Source organism: Gavialis gangeticus, unplaced genomic scaffold (genome assembly GCF_001723915.1).
Source record: "Gavialis gangeticus isolate Ggan-Ray unplaced genomic scaffold, GavGan_comp1, whole genome shotgun sequence".
In the NCBI taxonomy this organism is placed as follows: domain Eukaryota; kingdom Metazoa; phylum Chordata; order Crocodylia; family Gavialidae; genus Gavialis; species Gavialis gangeticus.
This window is the reverse complement of record NW_017728993.1, coordinates 12,949,871-12,970,535: the sequence shown is the minus strand read 5'-3', so window position 1 is coordinate 12,970,535 and position 20,665 is coordinate 12,949,871. Positions and strand designations below refer to the sequence as shown.

The 20,665-nt window shown below is 42.1% G+C and overlaps 1 protein-coding gene across 1 annotated transcript in view; it reads left to right on the top strand.

Annotated features, from left to right (window-relative positions):
• C8A (complement C8 alpha chain) overlaps positions 1–20,019 on the top strand; it is a 34,917-nt gene extending 14,898 nt beyond the window's left edge. Inside the window, exons 6-11 of the mRNA XM_019501229.1 lie at positions 1,917–2,117; positions 3,633–3,873; positions 10,973–11,101; positions 13,264–13,421; positions 17,882–18,104; positions 19,407–20,019. Of these exons, the coding sequence (XP_019356774.1) occupies positions 1,917–2,117; positions 3,633–3,873; positions 10,973–11,101; positions 13,264–13,421; positions 17,882–18,104; positions 19,407–19,558 (1,104 nt within the window). The 3' untranslated portion in view covers positions 19,559–20,019. The remainder of the gene's footprint in view (positions 1–1,916; positions 2,118–3,632; positions 3,874–10,972; positions 11,102–13,263; positions 13,422–17,881; positions 18,105–19,406) is intronic.
• The last annotated feature ends 646 nt before the right edge of the window (positions 20,020–20,665 follow it).

Here is a 20,665-nt window from a genome sequence, read left to right as displayed (position 1 = left end):
TTGAACCACCTCCCATGGCAGGCTATTCCAGACCTTGGGGGCTCGGACAGTAAAGAAATTCTTCCTTACGTCCAGCCTGAAATGGTCTCGCAGAAGTTTATGACCGTTTGACCTCGTCATCCCTTGGGGCGCTCTGGTGAACAAACGTTCCCCCAGATCCTGGTGGTCACCCCGGTAAACTTATAGGTGGCCACCAGATCACCCCTGAGCCTGCGCTTTTCCAGGCTAAAGAGCCCCATGGCTCTCAGCCTGTCGTCGTAAGGTCTGTTTTCCTGACCTCTGATCATGCACGTGGCTCTTCTCTGGACTCTCTCAAGCTTCTCCACATCCTTTTTGAATTGCAGAACCCAAAACTGGATGCAGTACTCCAGCTGCGGCCTCACCAAGGCCGAGGACAACGGGAGAATGACGTCCGGGGATTTGCTTGAGAAGCATCTATGGATGCAAGCCAGCGTTTTGCTCACTTTACTAGCCACAGCATTGCATTGGAGGCTTATGTTCATCTTGTGGTCAATCATGACCCCCAAGTCCTTTTCATCCATAGTGCTAGTCATGGGGAAGTGAGGCTTTGGCAGAGCTTGAACCTAATTTGGGTCTCCAAGAACCGTGCTACGTTTTGGGCTCAATCAACCGCTGGTTCAGAATTTCTCACAAACCACCACTTTGCTCTTCATCAGGCTTTAACACTACAAAGCCATTGGCTGTGCTACCTACAGGGACCTTTTATGCATGGGGTCCAGTGCATGTCATCAACCAAATGTGGCTTACTTATCATGGCCTTATTCTAATACTACCTTAACATGGTCTTGTGGATCCCTGCAGACTATACTTGGGGTTTCTCTTTTTGTCTCTTCCCCAGGGGCGTCCCCCCCATTAAGAAATTTAAAATATTTTGGTTTCATCCTGATGTGGAACACTTTTGAAATCTCAGTACTACATTTATTCCCCCATCCAGCTGTAGATGAAGCACACATTTTGCCAATAAGTGTCACAGGTATTTGTTGAGGGATGGTGAGAAACAGGGTTCGAGCCTGGTGGAGAACATGCTCAGGAAGTAGAGGATCTTCTGCCTGTTCCTCCAAAGCTACATCCTTTCTCTCTTTGCTCTGTCCCAAGCTGGTGTCTTCTTCAGTCCTACTCTTTTCTGCACTCTCAGTGCCTCATCCAGTTTGTCTCATTCACCTCCTCGCTCTACCCTGTTCTTTCCCACATATCTTGTCCCAGTCTCTGCCCAACCAGTCCTAGTTTTCTCCAACACCCATCTCTGTCCATTTGTCTTTCCTATTCCACACCCTGTTCCTTCACTGACTTATAGTGTTTAGTCCCAATGACATAGGGTTGGAAGGGCCCTCAAGTGTCATCTAGCCCAGCCCCCAATCTTTATCCCACCTCTTGGACCTCATCTGAATTCAGTATGTGTCGTAAGCCAGAACTGTCTGCTCTGCTCAGTCGGTCAGTTGGGACGGCACATGCAGTCTGATGAGGACGTAAGTCCTCTGCTTATGGAAGCTTATGCTACACATCTCTGATTTAGTTAGTCTATAAGGTACAAATTTACCCTGCCATCTACATGCAGTCTAATCACAGAGAGGAACTGTGAGAGTCTTGGGGATGCTCAGTGCATATAAAATTAAGAAAAAATAAAAACAATTCCCCACCCCATCCTCCCAACTGGAAATAGATGAGGCAAAATGCTTAACTTTAAATACTTTTCTCCCAAAGCTTAGCTGTGATTAAGTTTCCAAAGTAAAAGGCATTTTTCTCAATTTGTTATCCTGCATTATGTGTAGTCAGGGACAGTGTTGTTGATGTTGCCATTGGTTTCAACAGGAGTGGGATCAGGTCCTTAAATGAGAGAGTGGATTTAAGGAGGAAGCTGATATGTAAAAAATTAATGCCTCTTCCTTTTATTTCAGGCTCACGCTGATACTGGATTCTCTTTCGAGTTTTACGATGATTCAAAAGACTTGCTTGATGCATTAAAACGTGAAAAATCCAGCAATTTTGGCCTGACTTTTGGAATAGCTCCCAAAGAATCACCTATCAAATTTGAGCTTGGTTTCAGTTTATCAAAGGGAAAGGGATCTCTGAAGAATTTCACACAGTATAATGAGAAGGTAACGAAAACACGATGCACACATTGTCAATAATGTCTTATATGATCTTGGCGTAACTTATGTTAGTTTATTCCTGTAACTGCATTTTTTAAAAAACAATAGTAATTGTACCTTAATTTGTTCATGTAATTGCAAATGCGAGATCGTTAGTAAGCCTGTTTGTTGTTCTTATTACATTTAAGCAAACAGGGAATGGGAATAAAATTGAATTATGGAGTATGAGAACACATGTCATTTCACCCCGTCCTGTTTCATGACTACATTAAGCATATAAATAAAGAAATACTGAAAGTGGTGAAGAGGGAGGGAAAAAATCAAGATGTTCATCAAGCATTTGTCCTGAGGGAATGAGCTCCAATGGCAAATATATCTTTTTCAAATTAATACGAGCTGCAATATGTTGGTAAGATGAGCCACAATTGTGTCATCGGTTGAAAATACCATAGTACAAATCATAGTACAAGTAATACTAAGAAAAAGGGTTTATTTTTAGTAGAAGGCTTATGTCATTGACAATTATGTGGTGACCCCTTTCAGATGTAATAATATTAATGGTAATAGTACTATTTCACATTTATACCATGCCTTGCCTCTATTTCTCTCATGGAAACTACAGGAGAATTATTTTGACAGTATCCTTGTTAAAGTGCCTTCAAAACTGCTACAAACTGGCCCCATTAAAGTATTTAGTATCTCTTTGTTTCCAGCAGTGAAATTCTCAGTTATTAAAAGAATCATTAAAAGGGCCCTTTTCATTGCTTCTGATTCTGAGACTTAGTACAATGAAAGACCTTGCAAGAGAAAGCTCACCAGTTATGTGGATTTAAGGGACCAGCATCATCCGCTAGTACTAATCTTATATCCTGGGAAGTTCCCACAGTGATGCCATATCCAGTTAATGCTGAGTTGAGGAAAGAAAGGGAGACGGGACATTTTGCCAACCAGAAGTTTGGTAGTTATAGATACACACACTACGTAGACCTTTATAGAACGAGCCACTGACATACTTTCTCTTCCCATTTCAACGCATTGCAGAAAACCACAATGCAACATGCTAATTCTCTTTTATTGGCTCATCTAGCCCAAGAGAAATGCAAAAGTGAACAAAAAACACAAATTTCTGGAAAAGAATAGGAGATGCTGGCACCTTATTTAGGCTTTTGTACGTTTAAGGTACAGCTTGGTCCCACTTTCAAGATTTCTATACAACTAGAAGGGGCAGATTCTTATATGTTTTCATGTATTATTAGAGCTGAGATAAAACTGTGCATATTGGCAACATGACTTGCTGCAGTTTTAAACTAAAACATCTCCATTGATTTCAGTGGAGATGCTCCTGATACACAGGAGTTAAAACTCAGGCTCAGGTAATGTATCTTTATAGGTCTCTCAGACAAATGAAAGCCAGCTGATGCTTTTTTTCCCTGATCTTCTGCAAAGTGAACTTGTGCATTCTTTGTCCTTTAATATTTAGTTTATGCGTAACTTCTGCTAAATATATTTTTTTATCTGCAGAATCTAGGATTCATTAGAGGTGTAACCAAGGTACAGACTGCACGTTTCAAAATGAGAAGGGATAACATAGTGCTGGATGAAGACATGCTTCAGTCCCTCATGGAGCTTCCAGACAGATACAATTATGGAATGTATGCCAAATTTATTAATGACTACGGTACCCATTTCATGACGTCTGGGACTATGGGAGGCATCTTTGAATATATCTTGGTTGTTAACAAAGACGAAATGACGAGAACAGGTTAGAAAAACACTACAAATTCTGTATGAATTGCTTTCTACTCTACTCTCCCATTATGGTTAAGATTACAGATAATTAAAAACTCCTATAGGGTTCTTTCCTCATCTGCATCCCAGGCATGGAGCACTAATACTATCATTGCTGCAGTGGTGTGTACCTCACAGGTGTTTTGGCCAGAAATGTATATAGTCTTCTACCTGATGGCATCGCCCAGTATTGACCCAGGCTACATATGCTAGATAGAGCTATGGATCCATACCTGGCATTCTGGTCTGGTTACTCAAGCAAAGAGTCCACAAAAGTATGGATGGAAATTAAACAAGACCTTCCTGGTTCTTTCCAAAATAAAACTTGGTTCTTTTTTTAGTGTAGGCATCACCTTTGGCTCAGGGGGCAGGGAAACCTGTGGGGTGTCTCTGGTCAACAACCTGGGAGGATTTTAACCCACACATCTTCTCTTTGTCCAGGAGAGCGTGCTAAGTCCTGCACTATAGTTCATCCAAGGGTGGATGCCTCTTCATCTCTTCTGTTGAGGATGTTCCATTTTGCACAAATATATAGATAGGCGTCGTTCCAAAGCATTCACGTTACCTACCCTGACCCTCTATACTTTGCCCTCCCTGCTGAAGAACAGCTGAGGTGAAGATAGACCTCATGGCCTTGATGAGCCTGGTCAGGACTTAGTTCATAATGGCTAAACCTAGGCACTCTGAATAATTATGGCTGCTTTATCATTTGAGGCTTCAGTACATTTCATGGCATGCTACATTTCATGGCAGGTTCAATGTCATGGGTTGTATCATCAGCTCACATATTTTTGGTACAGAAATGGAGCTGCCCCGATAGACATCAGTTGTCCCAACTCTCCTATGGGTCACTCTGTGGTATATGAGCAAAGTTAAGATGGAAAAGTCCCAGGTTAGTTTATTTAGCCTCTATCCTGCTGAGAGATGTCAAATGAACCAGACAGGGACCACTTTCCCTCCAGATCCCTCACTGAACTGAAGGAATGTAGAAATCCTGCCATTAGCATCACTGCCACAGGATGAATTAAGCAGAAATGAATCCATCCCTGGTATGTTTAATGCCCCTCTCCCTCAGCAGGACCATTCAGGAGACTCGGGCATTCTATGCTGTAACCCTACATTGGAAAGGATGTGACCCACGTAGAGTTGGTGATGTTCTCAGTTAAAGTTAGGCTAAATGATTTCAGGGGTGGCGAAGGTGCCCTCCTCAAGCACCACTCCAGTGTCCCTCTACTGCCCTAGCAATACTTGCGCCCCACTCACCAACCCCTTTTTACGTCAGTGCTTTGGGGGTCAGTAGTTTCCAAGTCCAGATACAACCTGTAGCCAAATTTTGCAGCTTTAACACAATGCCAGGAGGAGGACAGGCAGGTCTCTCTGGAAAACATCTAGTTAAACAAGCAGGTAATATCTTCTATGAAAATAGGATGGTCACCGACAGGGCTTCCTGGCCTGTTTTTTCACATCAGACCGCCGTGGCAATAACTAGCTTAGGGAAGAACCTGCATTTCCTTCACTTCCTTCCTTTGCTGTGTCAATCTTCTGGGGTTTCACCCCTTCCACCAAGTAATTGGGCAACAAGCAAGTATCTTATGCCATCTTTGGCACTGGTGATTTCCCAGATCTGAAACTGTTCTTTTCCCCTTTCCCTAACTTAACACAATGGGAAGAGAGATGACCACCAGGCTGGGGGAAAAAATCCATTTTTCAGGGGAGAGACTGGTTGAGAATGTCAAAACTGGTTCAGAATGCCAAAATAGATTTAAGTCCATATTTTGAAGCCTGAAAACTTAATAACTGACTGCTCAGGAACAAAACAAATGCGGACAAATAGCCAGAGGAAAGAAGGATACCTCACTCACACTTCATCTATTTGCTAGTGAAGGTCGCTATATGATGGAGCCCTTAACGGGATGCAGTCTAATAAACAAGCTCTTCTCTAAAAGGGTTGGGCTGAGCGACAAAGATGCAGGTGCATCAGGGGGTGAGACTCCAAGAAATTCCCTTCACTCTGCCGGCAACAATTGTCACTCCAATTATACCTGCTAGCAGAGATGGGGAGTAAGAAAGCATCACGCAGACAGATCCAGATGAGCTCAAAGGCATTTGTTTGTTCTGAATATGTAAATAATGCATTGTACTTGGCATTATACCTGCCATTTTACACTGGCTGGCTTTTAATCTGAGGCAATGACAGAGTTGCACTTGTTCTAGCTTTCAAAAACTGAAGGTGTGCAGGACTGCAGAAGGCTGCCTGTAAATCTTGTTTGTGTAACACATCATCCACAGCTGTTTGGATTGCATGCACATCAGTCTCTGGAAAGTCGACACATAAAGTCGTTGCTAATCGAATGTATGAAGCGTAGAAGAGTAACAACATAGTACGTCGGCGCCCTAGCCAGATTCTTAGCTTCTGCAAAGCCATCTGCAGTGTGATAGAGACCACGGCCCTGACACAGCCAGTGATACAAGCAGGCGTGCAAAGTGTCAGCCCTGGTTACCCCAGTCTGGAGGGGAAAGGGTAGGGGCTTACTAGGAGACTAGGCTAGGTGACAATAGCAATAGTAATACCTAAGAGGAATCAGGGGCTGAACTGGTGTCTGTCTCTGGTATAAATTAACATAGCAGAACTGTGGTAATTTACACCAGTTTGAGATCTGGGCTGGAATAGGCTGGTTCCATATAACTCCATGAATTCAATATGTAGCGCCCACCATAGAGAAGAGAGATCATTCCCAGTTGAAGTCATTGGCGCAGCGCTCTGAAAGCAGATGCCCTTATTCTTGAACGCACTCTGTGTCCTCACCCCTTTTTATTTGACTTGAGGGTTGAGTGATAAAGAGGCGAGCAAGATCTTGGCGAGCAGGACTTTAAGCAGCAGACTGCCAAGCTAAGAGGAAGAATGAATCAATGACAGGAGGACAGGGGCTATTATTTCACTTTATCTTGTGCTTACCGTATATCTGAGAAGAGAAAATTTACAGCTACATCGCACTTTATTTTAGGAATGAGGGATGTTGAAGTGCTGCAAAAGGCAAAAATGTGCCCCTGAAGGGATGTAATTTTCACTCTAATTTAGGATACTTGTACAATTTCCATCTATACTGGAGACTATTAAAAAGGCAACATATAGTCACACAGCACTGTATGGTATGCTAAGCACACAGGTGAGGACACTGCTGTATCACCACCTGGAAAGAGTTGAGTTAAACTGATCACTCGGTGTCCTAGAAAACTGGGCTGGCCCTTAGATCCAGATCCACCAAACGATGTAGCCACCTAATGTGGGATTTAGGTAAGATTTTGCTTTTCAACTCCAAAACTTAGATCCTCAGAGCCCCCATTCAGTTGCTTCCCAAACCTGGAAGTGCCTGTGCTGCATAGGCATGTTGGTCTTCAGCATCCAGTTTCCCCTGGTGCTTAGAATATGCTCCTAGATCTGCTCAAAAGAGCATAAGTCTTGACAGGATTGATTCATTTGATGCCTGCCTTACACTCAAACCCTGCTGGAGCCCATCTCTTTCACCCAAGGGCGCAGGAGGGGTTTTGATTCAGTATGTCCTCTTGGAGGCCAGCAGCTGTATTCTAGCAAAACACAACTGGAGGAGGGGTCCTCTTTTTATTCAATACCTCAGTGATTATAGCATTCACCCAGTACAAGGCCCACATCCTTATGCTTCTGGAGAGTCATATCTTCAGCCTATCTGTTCCAAATACCACATCCGTATTTTATCCATTAACATATTTAGGTAAAATACTTAAACACCTTGGAAGGAGGGCTGGCCTCTCCACCAAGTGAGCTCTCTCACCATTAAGCTTTGGGGTCATGTTCTTTCTTGGGCACTTTCTTGCTCATGCTCTCTCTCTGGCCCAATAAATCCTTAAGCCATTTCTGCAAACTGGAACAAAGTCAGTGGTACAGATGTCAAATGGCCCCCAAGAAGGAGTGGATTGCTTGGTGATGGGGATATTCTGGGAGGTAAGGTTCAAGGGAACTGAAAATAGGTCTCTCACATCCTGGCTGGGTATCTTATTACTGTCTTATTGTAAAATAGTACATAACGCCCTGTAACATTGTCTAAAGAAAAGTGGTAGCTGGCTGCCAGTGCATTTTGATGCAGGCAGTATGTAGTAGGTATTTTCTGGCTGGCTGGAGCTCCACGAGCTTGGTGAAAAGATGCTTAAGTTTCTGGATCTCAGTGGGGCTTAAGCATGAACTAAGATGGAGATGCTTGACAGTTAAGATTGAGGCACGCCTGGATGTACAGAAGTAGACGTTTAGATATCTGAGATATTTTACATTCGAAAATGAAGGCAGATTCCTCCAGAATTAGGTGCCCATAAAAGGTGGATCTGGGTGAGGTGCCACCCTTGAACTGTGTAGCACATGTACACCTTTGTATCACCAACAGCTCCCTCTTTACACAATCCTAGATCCACTCCTGGTGCAAGCTAAGCAAGGAGCTACAGGGTTGCACCTAAACTGTGCATAGCTCCCAGTTTTAAGAACCGAAGGTCCTTTTCTTGGCTCTGGCCCTCAGTGCAAGTGAATGGGAGACCTCAGGTGATGTCCCTTATTAATTATGCCATTCATGTTGTTCCTTCCTCCTTTTTAAAATAAAGTACTATTGTTTGATTACTTAGCAGAAAAAAAAACCTGTAATTTGTTAACGGTTATAACAGCATTTAAGGGAGAAACATTCCACAGAGAATAACGTGGAAAAAGCCTTTATACATTATGATTAATTCAAAATACAGCAATAAATCTAATGACTAGAACACGTTTAACTATCTGAAATTATATCAGATGATAACCAATAATGGTTTCCCCTCCCCCAAAGTGCCAATATTTTGTATGACCACCCCTTTGCAGTGATAACCACTTTACATTTATCAACACTGGATCTACAGTTTTGCTCCAACCAATAGCAAATTGTATTGACAGACCCTGGCTGAACATAATTACTCAATGGGAGCCATGGTGAATCAATTAATCAGGGTGTTACTCAACTTTAATTTTATGGCACTCCAACACTGAGCTAAGCAATCATTCGTGCTGCTTTGGGTGAATGAATTTTACCCACTTCAATTTACAGCTGTTGAATATTTTAGTTCACGTAATTGAATGCTGCGTGTTTAATCTTTCTCAGGGGTCCAGGTTTACAATGTGATGAGACCCTCTCTTGGCACAAAAGGCCATGGGCAATGAGGTGTTGAGTACCTTCTGAAATGAATGGGAATTCAAGATACAGATTGCTTTATTTGGGAAACTTCGTACCTCACGTGTTCAGCATCTGCTCCAGCACCAGTGAAGTCAGTGAACCAGATCTTGGTCTTAGTTGCCCTCCACTGACTTCAGTGGAATTATTCCCAGTTGATATGTGATAGAAGAACAAAGTCTGGCTTAAAGGAGTGTTGCTGTAAACTTTAATGGGAGCAAAAGTGGGTCCCACAAGACTGTAGCAAATAGGAAGCAGTGTCACACTGTCTTGACAATCAAAAAGGCTTGGGTTCTATTACTGTCTTTGATATTGGATGACGCGCTGGGTGACTTTGGTCTTTTCAGCAGTATTTGTAAAATACTTTGAGATCTGTGACAAAAAATGGCTGTCTAAAAGTTGGGACTGTACTATGAGTCTCATCCTCATGCCTCCGCTGACATCAGATTGCCATTAATTTCTATACAATTTGATCCTCAGTGGGCATGTCTACATGAGGCACTACTGTGCAGTAGTGTTGGCATGCACTGACCATGATGCACTGCTACAGTGCAGTAGTAATGAGCTCATCGTTACTGCACAGTAATATCTGAAAAAAACTGTCTGGGGACAGTACTGCGCCCTAATGCTGGTTCACTGTGCAGTCGTTCAGTACTTGCTTATGCAAGCACTAGGTGACTGTGCAGTAACGACTGCGCAGTCTGCTGCTCGCGTCGGCGCAGCCAGTTTGTAATGTGCCAAAACTTCCTCATAATGAAAGTATGTTAGCCTACATCTAGAAGTAATTGTTAAGATAGCACAACAACATTTGTTTGTACCTAGGAGCACTTCTACAATCTCTGCTCCCTCCTGTGCCTGATGAAGGGCGAGTGTGCCTGAAAGCCTGCAAATAAATAAAATCATTTGTTTGCAAATATCTAGTTGGTCTAATAAAAGATATCATCGGCTTTTCCACAAGTTTTGATTCCTTTTGCAACAAACAGGTGCTTGACAAGTTGTTACTGAAGATGATCTGCAAGCCATTCATTTTTGCCTCATTCAATAACCTGTCCACATTAATCCATCAAAACTCTTGCAGGCAAACTATTTTACTATGACCTTTTTTCAGCATCCTTATGTTTTAGCTCTTAACCATTGGCCAAAAAAAAAAGGAAAGAAAAGAAAAGAAAAAGAAATAGGGTCATATCCACAGCTAGTTAAAGGAAATATGGCAAATTATATCTGTGAGCATCTCATCTGTCTGTCCCAGGCAGGCCTACTTGGTGAGACCAAATAAAAAGGCGAACGTGGATTTCAGTTTGTCAGGATCTCTGCATCTCTTTATTCGGATCACTTTCTTCTGCCAGTACAGGATTTTAGCTTAAAAATTACTACCAGGGATATCATATAGGTGTGTCAGCTCCTTAGCTACTGAAAATTGGCCTCTAAATGCATTGACTTCAGTGGGTCAATTCAGATGTATTCCATGGAACGATGGTGCCTGTATGAAAATAGAGTTTTAAACAGGTGGAACAAAACCTGACATAAACACTTGCATTTTTTAAAGCTGACACTTTTGCTTTCTTCTAATACATATAGAGAGAACATTTTTTTGCCCTTTGCATCACTTAGGAGCTATGCTTGAGACACCCAACCAAACCATTAGCACCACACATGAATGGAGAAGGCTTGTGCAAAACAGCTTCCAGAAACTCTTAGACATCAATAATTATTTGGCTTCCACAAATGTGTGTGTGTGTGTGTGTATATATATATTTTTTTTTTTCTGGGTGACATGTCCCTACCAAATAATATTGAGAAAAACAGCATCTTTCTGAATAATACTGTAATTCATTATATTTTTGTTTTTTTCAGGTATTAAAGCTGAAGAAGTAGGTTCCTGTTTTGGTCTGTCACAAGGCTTCTCCATCAGTAAGGCTGATATAATCGGAAAAGCAACACTTTCACACAGTGAATGTCAACAAAAAGGATCTCTTCAAACTGGTATGAAGTTTTCAAATTAATCAGAATATATATTTCCTGCTAATAAATCTCAAGCTGGTTTCACTCCTGGTGTTAGTGGTAAAACTGCATTTTTAGAAATTCAGCCATTGATGCTGCTTATTTGGCTCAGTATTGCTGTTGCAGTCAACTGATTGCTGACTGCTTGGCTTTTGAGGTTACATGGTAGTTTAAAATAGGAATGGATGAAAATCAAGGAGCTTTATGAACCTCTCAACATAAATGATGGGTTGTGGTATTTGTAAAATTAGTTCATATCTATAACATTTCCCCCATGTAATTTAAATTCAGTTTTTGTCAAGGGAAATTCCTTTTAAACTCTACCTCAAAGTTAAGTCAAAGTACCCACAACCTCAACAGCTAACCAGAGTTAAGCACAGCCTCAAGAGCTATCAAATGGGTTTGCTGCATTCGGTATTAAGATCCTTAATTGATGCAAATCAGCATAAATCCACTGATTTTAGAGATGCTATTTTGGTTTACCCCAGCTAAGTATCTGGATCAAGGTATTTATTTTAGTTAAAGCAAAGTGCTAATAGCAATTCTCATTCCAGAAGTAATTCCAATATTTCAATATTAGCTTTTATGCCGAATCAGAAAAAAAAGTTAATGAAAGGCATGTGTGCACAACACTTTAAAGCGGGCTAAATGCTTCTGCACCACTTTAATGGTGTTGGTGCAGAGGCATTTAGCCCGCTTTAATGGTGTTTGCACGCCTCGGTGGCGCATTGCACATTAATTCCAGCCCCTGTAGAAAATTTGGTGGTGTAATATGCCTTAAATGACTTGGGGCACAGCAAACTAAAACACCTTTGAGGAGTTTTAGTTTGCTGCCCCTACAGCCGCAGAGTGAAGCACTGGGCTCCATACGGCTCCACGGCTCTGCAGGAAGCCCTGCAGGCAGCCTGGCAACAACCCGGGAAAGCAGCTCTGCCTAAGAAAAGCAGCGAGTCTGATCTTTTTTTTTCCCCCTGGAGCCTGCCTCCCGGCGTGAGCTACTCAGGGGCCTTGTGCTTCCCTCCGTGGCTGTGGTGCCCCCTGGGACTGCCCGAGCTGGGTGCTGTGGGTGGGTGCCACCTGGGTGGGGGGCACTGCTGCCACGAAGGGAAGCACCAGCCCCCCCGCAGCCAGGGACCACTCTGCCTGCCAGTAGCTCGCCCTCCCCTCCCCACCAGAGAGGCAGGTAAGTCAGCGGGGTGAGTGCACAACACAGGGGTTTTTTAAAACCCACCACTTAGATGTAGGGCCCCCATTTCGTCTACACACGCCCCTGCAGATTAATATTGAACTGACTCATAACGGTATATTGGGTCAGTTCAACAAAATGAACTGTTTTAACTCAGATCAAAATCATCCAAATGAAACATTTTGTGTGAAAATGTTGGAAAATTTGAAATTTCCCTATAAGAACTTTCAACTTTATGGGAGTGGCATTTGCTCTCCAAAGCCGTTCCAGTGTAACTTTCTCAATGAACTCTAATGTTTAGATTAGAAAGTTTGTCTGTTCCTTTCTATTTTATTCCATAGTCCCTTTGAATGCATATTTTTTTTTATCTCCACGATCTTTCTTTACACTCTAGAGGTCTGGATTTCCTTCCTATATGATAACTGCCAGTAACTAACTGCATGACCTTGCACTAATTGCTTTTTTATCTGAACCTCAGTTTCCACATCTGTAATACAAGAAGTGGATGCTGGGGAAAACTGACACCTAAATTTGTAAAACCCTTTGACTTGTACAGATGACATGACAAAATTACATTACTATTAACATAGCTCTTATTATTGCATATATGCTGGGGAGCATGACGGTGATATACGACAGTGACTGTGTCTTATATAAATCTAAGCCAGATAGAAGAATTAGAAATGAGGAGTTCATGTAAGGTCCTTAACTCTTATATTACCATGCTTATGTACTGCTTAACTCATTAGAAACCAGCTTGTGGTAATGGGAAAGGCTGCTTAGCTTCGCTTACCTCATTTCACTGAAGGCAATGGAAAAGCTTGCACTGGTTAATTGTCGAGATCTGGGCTCTTCTGGGTAGGAGGGGACATAGAGTCCTGTCGATTAAGTACTTTTTACTACCCTAGTGAATTTGTGGCAGCACAAACTAATGTGTAAGTATAACTTAACTTTCCAGATCCTCAAACTAAAAATGCTGTTGTGGAAGATATTATTCCTCGGATTAAAGGTGGGGATACCGGTTCAGCCGAAAGCCTTTTAAGCACCCAGAACACCAATATGTATCGTCACTGGGGAAGGTCATTAAAATATAATCCCGTGGTTATTGATTTTGAGGTAAGACTTCTTGCAGTTGAAGAAACGCCACAGCTAAAAGGAATGAAAGTGTAGCAGACCAGATCATTTCATATTTTTATTGTGATCCCATCACAGAGCAAAATTAAATGTAATGGGCCACTGATTTGGTAGCCGCTTACATTTCACAATGGGGAGGGCATTTCTTTGTGACAACATCAAAAGGTGAGACAGACAAGAAGCTTCATGCTAGATTAGCATAGAGGTTAATTTTTGATGCGTTTCTGGGCAGAAGTAAGCAGTTTCTTGAAGAACCCTTTTCAGTGATCACATCAATCACTGTTACTCTCGCTACGGCTGAATTGTGCATCTTCCCAAGTCAACAGGAAACCACCAAGGGGCTAGAAGGGAATGGGATCCTCTCCCAGCCCTGGAGGCTCAGTACATAGCTCCCACACTGTCACTACAAAACTCATGGACTAGTAGTGATACCTTGGGTTTGTTGCTTGTGGACCGAGACAGCTTACATATAGATACTAGAGTGGATGCTGCTGCAGTGCATGCTTTTCTGCATCCCAGCTTTGTGTTACTCACCTGTCATGCTCTGACCCAAAGAAAAGAAGAAAGAAAACCTGAGTTTTGGCACACTGCCCTTTGAGGCTGTAAACATTTGACATGGGAATGACTGTCCCAGAGTTTGATGCATGCAAAAAAAGACATGGCACAATCATTTACACAGGTAGTTCTTCCAAGCTGCCCTGCTGCTTCCCCATCAGAGAAGAGCACCCTGCCTGCCTGACTTGTCCTGGGAAAAAAGTGCAATCATCTTACAGATGCACACAGCCGGGTCCTGGGAATAAGTGGAAGCACATTTAATCCCACTTACTTCAGAGTGACTTGAAGCAGGACAGTGGACTTGTATGTCTGCAGAATCCTGGGACAAGAGGCTTTATTCTGGGACAAATATGATGTCTTTTTGCACCCTATAATGAATTTTTGCCCTTCAATGCCATGAAATAGGGTCTACTCTTCTAAAGGAAACGTAACAGAGAGGAGGTGGAGAATGGTATTCTCTAGTTAGGGTACAGAGATGGTTTTACAGGCTATATTGCACTGCTAGGGTATAATGAGGTGCTTTGACATTTTTTGGCTTCACTCCCCCTTTTTGACTTTCCTGCTTTTACCACTGTGTAAAACATAAAGCCACCTAGAAAGAAGAAATGTCAAATACCCCAAGTTTCTTAAAAAAAGACTTGGATGGATAGGTTTTTATTTCAGCTTCTGGCCAATCAATTCTGCAGAGATTTTTTTGTACCGCTAGGGAGCTATCATTCTCAAGGGAGATGTCTCCAGGCTATTACTGCTTTGGGCAAAATCTGTAAAATTGCTCTTGGTTGTAATACAAAACTCTTCATGAGGAAGAGTGCCAATGTCAGGGGGCTGTGCACAAAAAGGTTGCCTGCAGATTGTTTTAACTTTGGTGCAAAGCTTATATTTGCTCACTGACAAAGAAGGTTTTTTTAATAAAAATCCAGGGACAGCTTCATGTTAGGTTGGTAGAAAAGCTGTTCTAAAAGTTTATTTTATTTCAAAAGGCTGAAAGAAATTAGCCATTGCTGAACCCATGCTTTCTATATTCCCTGCTTTTGTTAAAGAGAACAACAAGAGTGTTCAGGTAGTTCAAGGTTTCAGGCTCGGATTATAGGATTAATTAAACAAACAACCTGAACTAGGAGCCTTTTGTAGGTAGGCTTTCATTTCAGAGTGGTTATGGACCATAGTAATCAAATATCGTCATTTGATAGCCTGAAAATATACAGCGGTGTTGGTGCTTATGGTAAAAAACTCAGCAAATCATAACTCCGTCTGCCTCTTTAATGTCAGCTACAATGCCAGATACATGAACAAGCAAGCAAGCAAAAAGCTTACCCCAATAGCTGATCTCTGCATTTCTGATGGTCAGCACTGAAGCAGATTGGTACAGCAACCTGAGACTGCTGCTGCCCGTCTCATCTCTGGTTTCTATTATTTTGTCTTGGTACTAAAATGCTGTTAAAAATAGGATGCTAGGGCCATGTTCTACAAAGCACAGTGTTCAGGTGAGGCTGAGTCTGCTCGTGTTCTCAGACCGGGCCTCCGGTTTACACGCCCTGGAAAAGAAGTCAAAGAAAAGTCAATTAATTTAGCTGGATTTCCTATTCTGGCTAGCGAGCCTCAGTTAGCACAGCTTTATTGACACCAATAAGCCCTCTGCACTTACTTTCTTGGTAGGATTTTGGTCGTATGTAACTGTGAAAGTTTGGGGGAGAAAACCCAAACGTGCTCCGAATCTTCTGTGCCCAACAACACGAAACAATCTGCTGAAACATCCCAAGTGGTTTCAGAAATGGGGCTTGGAGAGGGAGGAGGCAGAAGGGGAAAGCAGGGGGAAAAATAATTCAGTGCTATCAGACACAGCAGCTTCTACATCCATCAGCAAACCACTGCCTTTTAAAGGAATTTTCTTGCAAGAGTGTGGCAGTGGGGAGCAGATTGGGCGTTTCTCTCCGTGCAGTGAAAGGAACAAAAATCTTCCAGGAGAGGTTATAATTGCCAGGCTATTCAGGGACTACAGCTGTGAGAGGAAGTGAAGAGGAGCTAGGTAATTTTATAGGCCTGCAGTCATGCTAGTCCAGGTCCATTCCCCTCATGCTAATTTAAGAGCACGTCTGCCTCTGACTTTGACAGCAAGAGGGACAGAAGTGGGGAAGAAGATAGGAGAAAATGAGGAAACAGGAATTATCTACCCTATTAGCAAAGCAAATGGGAAATTGTAGGACATTCTGGCCCATGCTGTATTGACAAAAGGATCTGTTAAAATAGAAGCACTTTCAGTAGCTCCTGAGCAGTCTGCTGCAGGTTATCCACCTTGCAGCACAAGTTCCCAGTAATTTCTGGACCAAATTTACTGTAATTTTCCAGTAACCCACTCAATGACCTCTCAGCTGGCTGCTCTAAGGGCTCTGCAACTGCTCATGGAGCTGGAGGGGGTTCAGGCCGCTGATAAGCACCCGCGTCCATTTGACCATCTCTTATCTGTAGCTCATTCCAGTTTGTTAAAGGCCCTTGTGCAAATTTGTCCAAGCACTGTTTTCAGAGCCATCGACTGCTTCAGAAGCCCTCAGGAAACACATTCTCTTTCCCTCTTGTAATAAGAGTAAATCCCAGTTTTCCTGCAAAAGATTTTCTTAGATGAGACATGTACATAGGTATGTGTACGTATATCTATATACTGATATGCGTATGTAACTACATGCCATTTTGCATGCATCTATAAATAGGGTGACCGTATGTCCCAGTTGGGCTGGGACAGTCCTGGATTTCAGAGGCTGGTCCTGGCCACCCAGTGAAAATTCAAACGAGTGTTCTGGGCATGGGGTGCAGGGCAGGGAGGTGGAACAGCACAAGCTGTGAAATAGAAAGTCCTAGCAGACAGCAAAATGGCACTAAAATAGGTTCACTTGATTAATAGAATGACAATTAAAAAGGGGGGTTAATTATAAACACCTGTGAAGTAAAGAACAATGGGTTGTTAATGAGGCATTGATTCCCTTAGCTGCCTGAATAGTAACACCAGAGATGCACCATGCTGCTCCACCCCTGCCTCTGCCTGCAGCAGCACCATTGACCTGATGGGGTGGGGGACAGTGACCCAGATCTCACATTGTCTCATATGGTCACCCTATACGATAAGCCACTCGCTGCAACTTTGCAATCTCTATTTGAACATCCATATGAAGGCCTGGTTTTCAAAGCACTGCCATAGGAATTGGTATGATATTTGCAACTAAAGCAGGGAAATCAGAAAGTGAGGGTTGAAGTTGTTTGCCTTAGAATATTTTGACCTAAATATATGACAGAGTTAGATTTTGTTGGAAAGGTTAGCTTTCTGGTGTTTTAAATGTTATATGACATAGCATAATGCCTTTCAACTGTACCACACTGCACAGAGATGTAAAATACTGCACATTCATATATATACCTGTATATGTATTGGCACAGGATTAATAGTGCTCTAATCAAAATGCAAAGTAGACAGAAATTTAGATTTGACAACACTGAAATCTCACAGGATCCTATCAAAGGGTTTTGGTCTAAGGAATCAGAGATCATGCAGAATGCTTGTACAATGGTTGCATCATCAAATCATGAGACCAATAACTTTTGGAGTTGTGGATCTGAATGTGGGATCAGTTTTGCAGGATGCCTTTAATGATGGGCCTTCAAACTCTCTCACCAATTAGAAGGGGTTGGGACCAACTGTGTTATTATGTTCACATAAACATATGCATCTATCTAGGAAAATAGGTTCTTTAAGTTCAGATTTTCTCCCATAGGTACCACAATACTATGATTCTAGCATTTAGCTAGCTTGGATGTGCTCATGAAATAAAGTAATTATTGTAGATCCACTGAAACAATTATAAAGACCCCCCCACCATATTCTCTTCTTTCCTATGCAGCTACAGCCAATACATGAAATCCTACGTAGAAGTAATCTGGGTAATATTGAAACAAAAAGGCAAAACCTGAAACGGGCTTTCGATGATTACTTATTGGAGTTCAATGAGTGCCGCTGTGGTCCATGTCAGAACAATGGTGAACCTGTGCTGATAGGAAATACCTGTTTTTGTCATTGCCCAGCAGGTTATGATGGCCCTGCGTGTGAACAGACTAGACGCATAGGTATGATGTTGTACATGTGTGGTTGGGTGTGGGGAGAAGACGGAAACAATGAAGTGCTTCTCCCTCTGCAATGCTAATCAGCAGCTATTTGAATCTATCCATCAATCAAACCTTCACTTCTATATCACCTTTCATGCCAAGCAGTCTTCTGGGCTTTACAAAGGAGTAAAATTAAGAGCTTAAGTAATTACTATAAATATGCCTAGCTAAACAAGGAAGGTTTTAATAGCTGGAGACTTGTCAGCATTGCAAATCGACAGAGACAATTGAAGAACAGCAGAAGGGAATAGTTCTGAAAGCCAAAAATCTTGCCCTGCTTGCTGAGCAACATCAAGGGGTGTTTTACTAGGCCTTGGGCACCATTCAGGGTGGTGTGTGTATCTATGTATCTATAGATCTATATCTATATATAGATATATAAAGTTCAGCATTCTTAACCAGGTTGCCATGGTATTCTGCAGTGCCACAAGGTCCTCTTAATGGTGCCATTCAATATTAACATTGATAGTGTGCAAACATGGCGCAGGATTTGGTCAGGAGGCATGGGGGTGAGTAGGAGACCCCCGGGGTGGGGTAGCATGGTGTAAAATCACTGCTGTAGTCAAACACATTGTCAACCAAAGCCCTGATAACCCAGGGCTTATCCAGAGCCCAGTAGAAGGGTTATAGTTACATTAGATAAAATAAATCAGTAAAAAAGTTTGTCAGAAAAAAGTCAGATTGTCAGTAAAAAAAAAAAGTCTTGGGGTGACAACCCTGCTACCGACATGTCAGAACATATTGTAATTGAAAAGTCCTGGAATGACCCTCCAACATAGAAATGTTTCCTAACACACCTTCACTAATGTGACCTGCCTGGCATGAGACAGAAATGTATTCTTTTACCTTCTTGTCAGCAAGTTGCTGGCATGTATCACTGAAGGATACATGCCAAAGGAAAGAAAGGCCAAATTGTAATCTTTCAAATGATCAGAAGGGTAGCAAAAAACAACAGCTACCAATTTGAATAGCAAAATGCTTCTTAATATAAGTGATCTTCAAAATGCCCCAGAAACATTGATCTGCACAACAGTCCTACATGCCAGTAAGTATCAAGGTTGCCGAGATTGTCAGTGCCAATGTTAGGGTTAGAGCAAGAATCATTAGTTTATCATGGCAAGGTCTGACTCCTCTTTAGAAACTGCAGCTGACTGCTCCAGCTTTTAAGTGCAGCTTGCCACTGTACTACAACTTAGCTTTCTATTGAAATGAATAATAAAATTGTTATAATCTAATGCATTTTTTAAAAAATCATTTTTACAGGCAGTAAGACAAATGGTAGATGGAGCTGCTGGTCACCCTGGACTCCCTGCCAGTCTGGAACAAAGAGACGTACAAGGCAATGTAATAACCCAGCTCCACAAAACGGTGGGATATGGTGTGCTGGAAGGAATGTGGAGACAAAGGCATGCTAATAGCTGGATAGGACTGGAATAAGTAATGAAACTGCTTAATGCAAGTAGATGGTTGATAGTGTTTTGTATAGGAGATCTGAATTGGGCTATTAATACCCTTGGCATAACTCTGCTCGGTGGAATTACACCAATGATAAACAGTTTTGAACTACTGCATTTACATAGTTGCGGATTCACACCCAATAAAACCCAATCATTGTTCAATAAGCTTCACAGTCTAAATTCAGTATGCACCAAAATACACACAGGCCATTTTAATGCAATAACATTCATTTTACCCTCAACTTGGGATGACACAGTAGGAGAATCAGGACCCATGCGTTTACTGAATAGCAGTGGGGTTATGACAAGTCATAAAGCATACTTCCTATAACTGTTTGCATAGTAAGCTGTGCTAACCAAAGGTTTTTTGTATTTGCCTTTGGAAAACAAATTAAACGCTTGTGGTTTTTGCACGTGTACATGTATTGTTTTGGCACATTCATTATCTCACTTCTATCACTGTAAAACAGACAACAAGGATCTAGTAGATTGCCAATGTCAGAACTTCAAGCACAGCATAGTGGGCCGGTTCCTGTTTCCAGGGAAGGCAAATGGTGATTTCAATAGGCCCAAGGATGCTAAAGTTATCTGATGAACTATTAATAAAAACTGATGAGGAATTTTAAAACATGGAGGCAAATGAAACTGTTCTTCAGAGGACCTTCCTGCACAAATGAGACCATTCCTCTTTAAGATTAGTGATGAATCCACTATTAGAACAGTGGCATTTTATCTCCAAGGCGCCCAGAGTTGGAGAAGATGTTAACAGGCTTGTTGATTTAAGACCTCTTTTTTGAACGTAAAACGTAAATCTTAGCACAAGAATACGTACAGTATTGAACTGCGTCCAAAGACTGCAGCGAGAGCCCACAGCTCTGCATTCGTAATGAACTGCTGCAAAAACCCGGGGTGGGGGGAAAGTGAATGGCACCGAGTTTTCTTGTGCTCTTCAGTAAAAGAAAGAAGAAAAAGGCCATGAGAACAAGTCTGGTCTTATACAAAATAAGAAGTACAGCCAGGGATACTTCTTTACATCTTTGAATGAGAAGGAGGGCGAGAAATGGG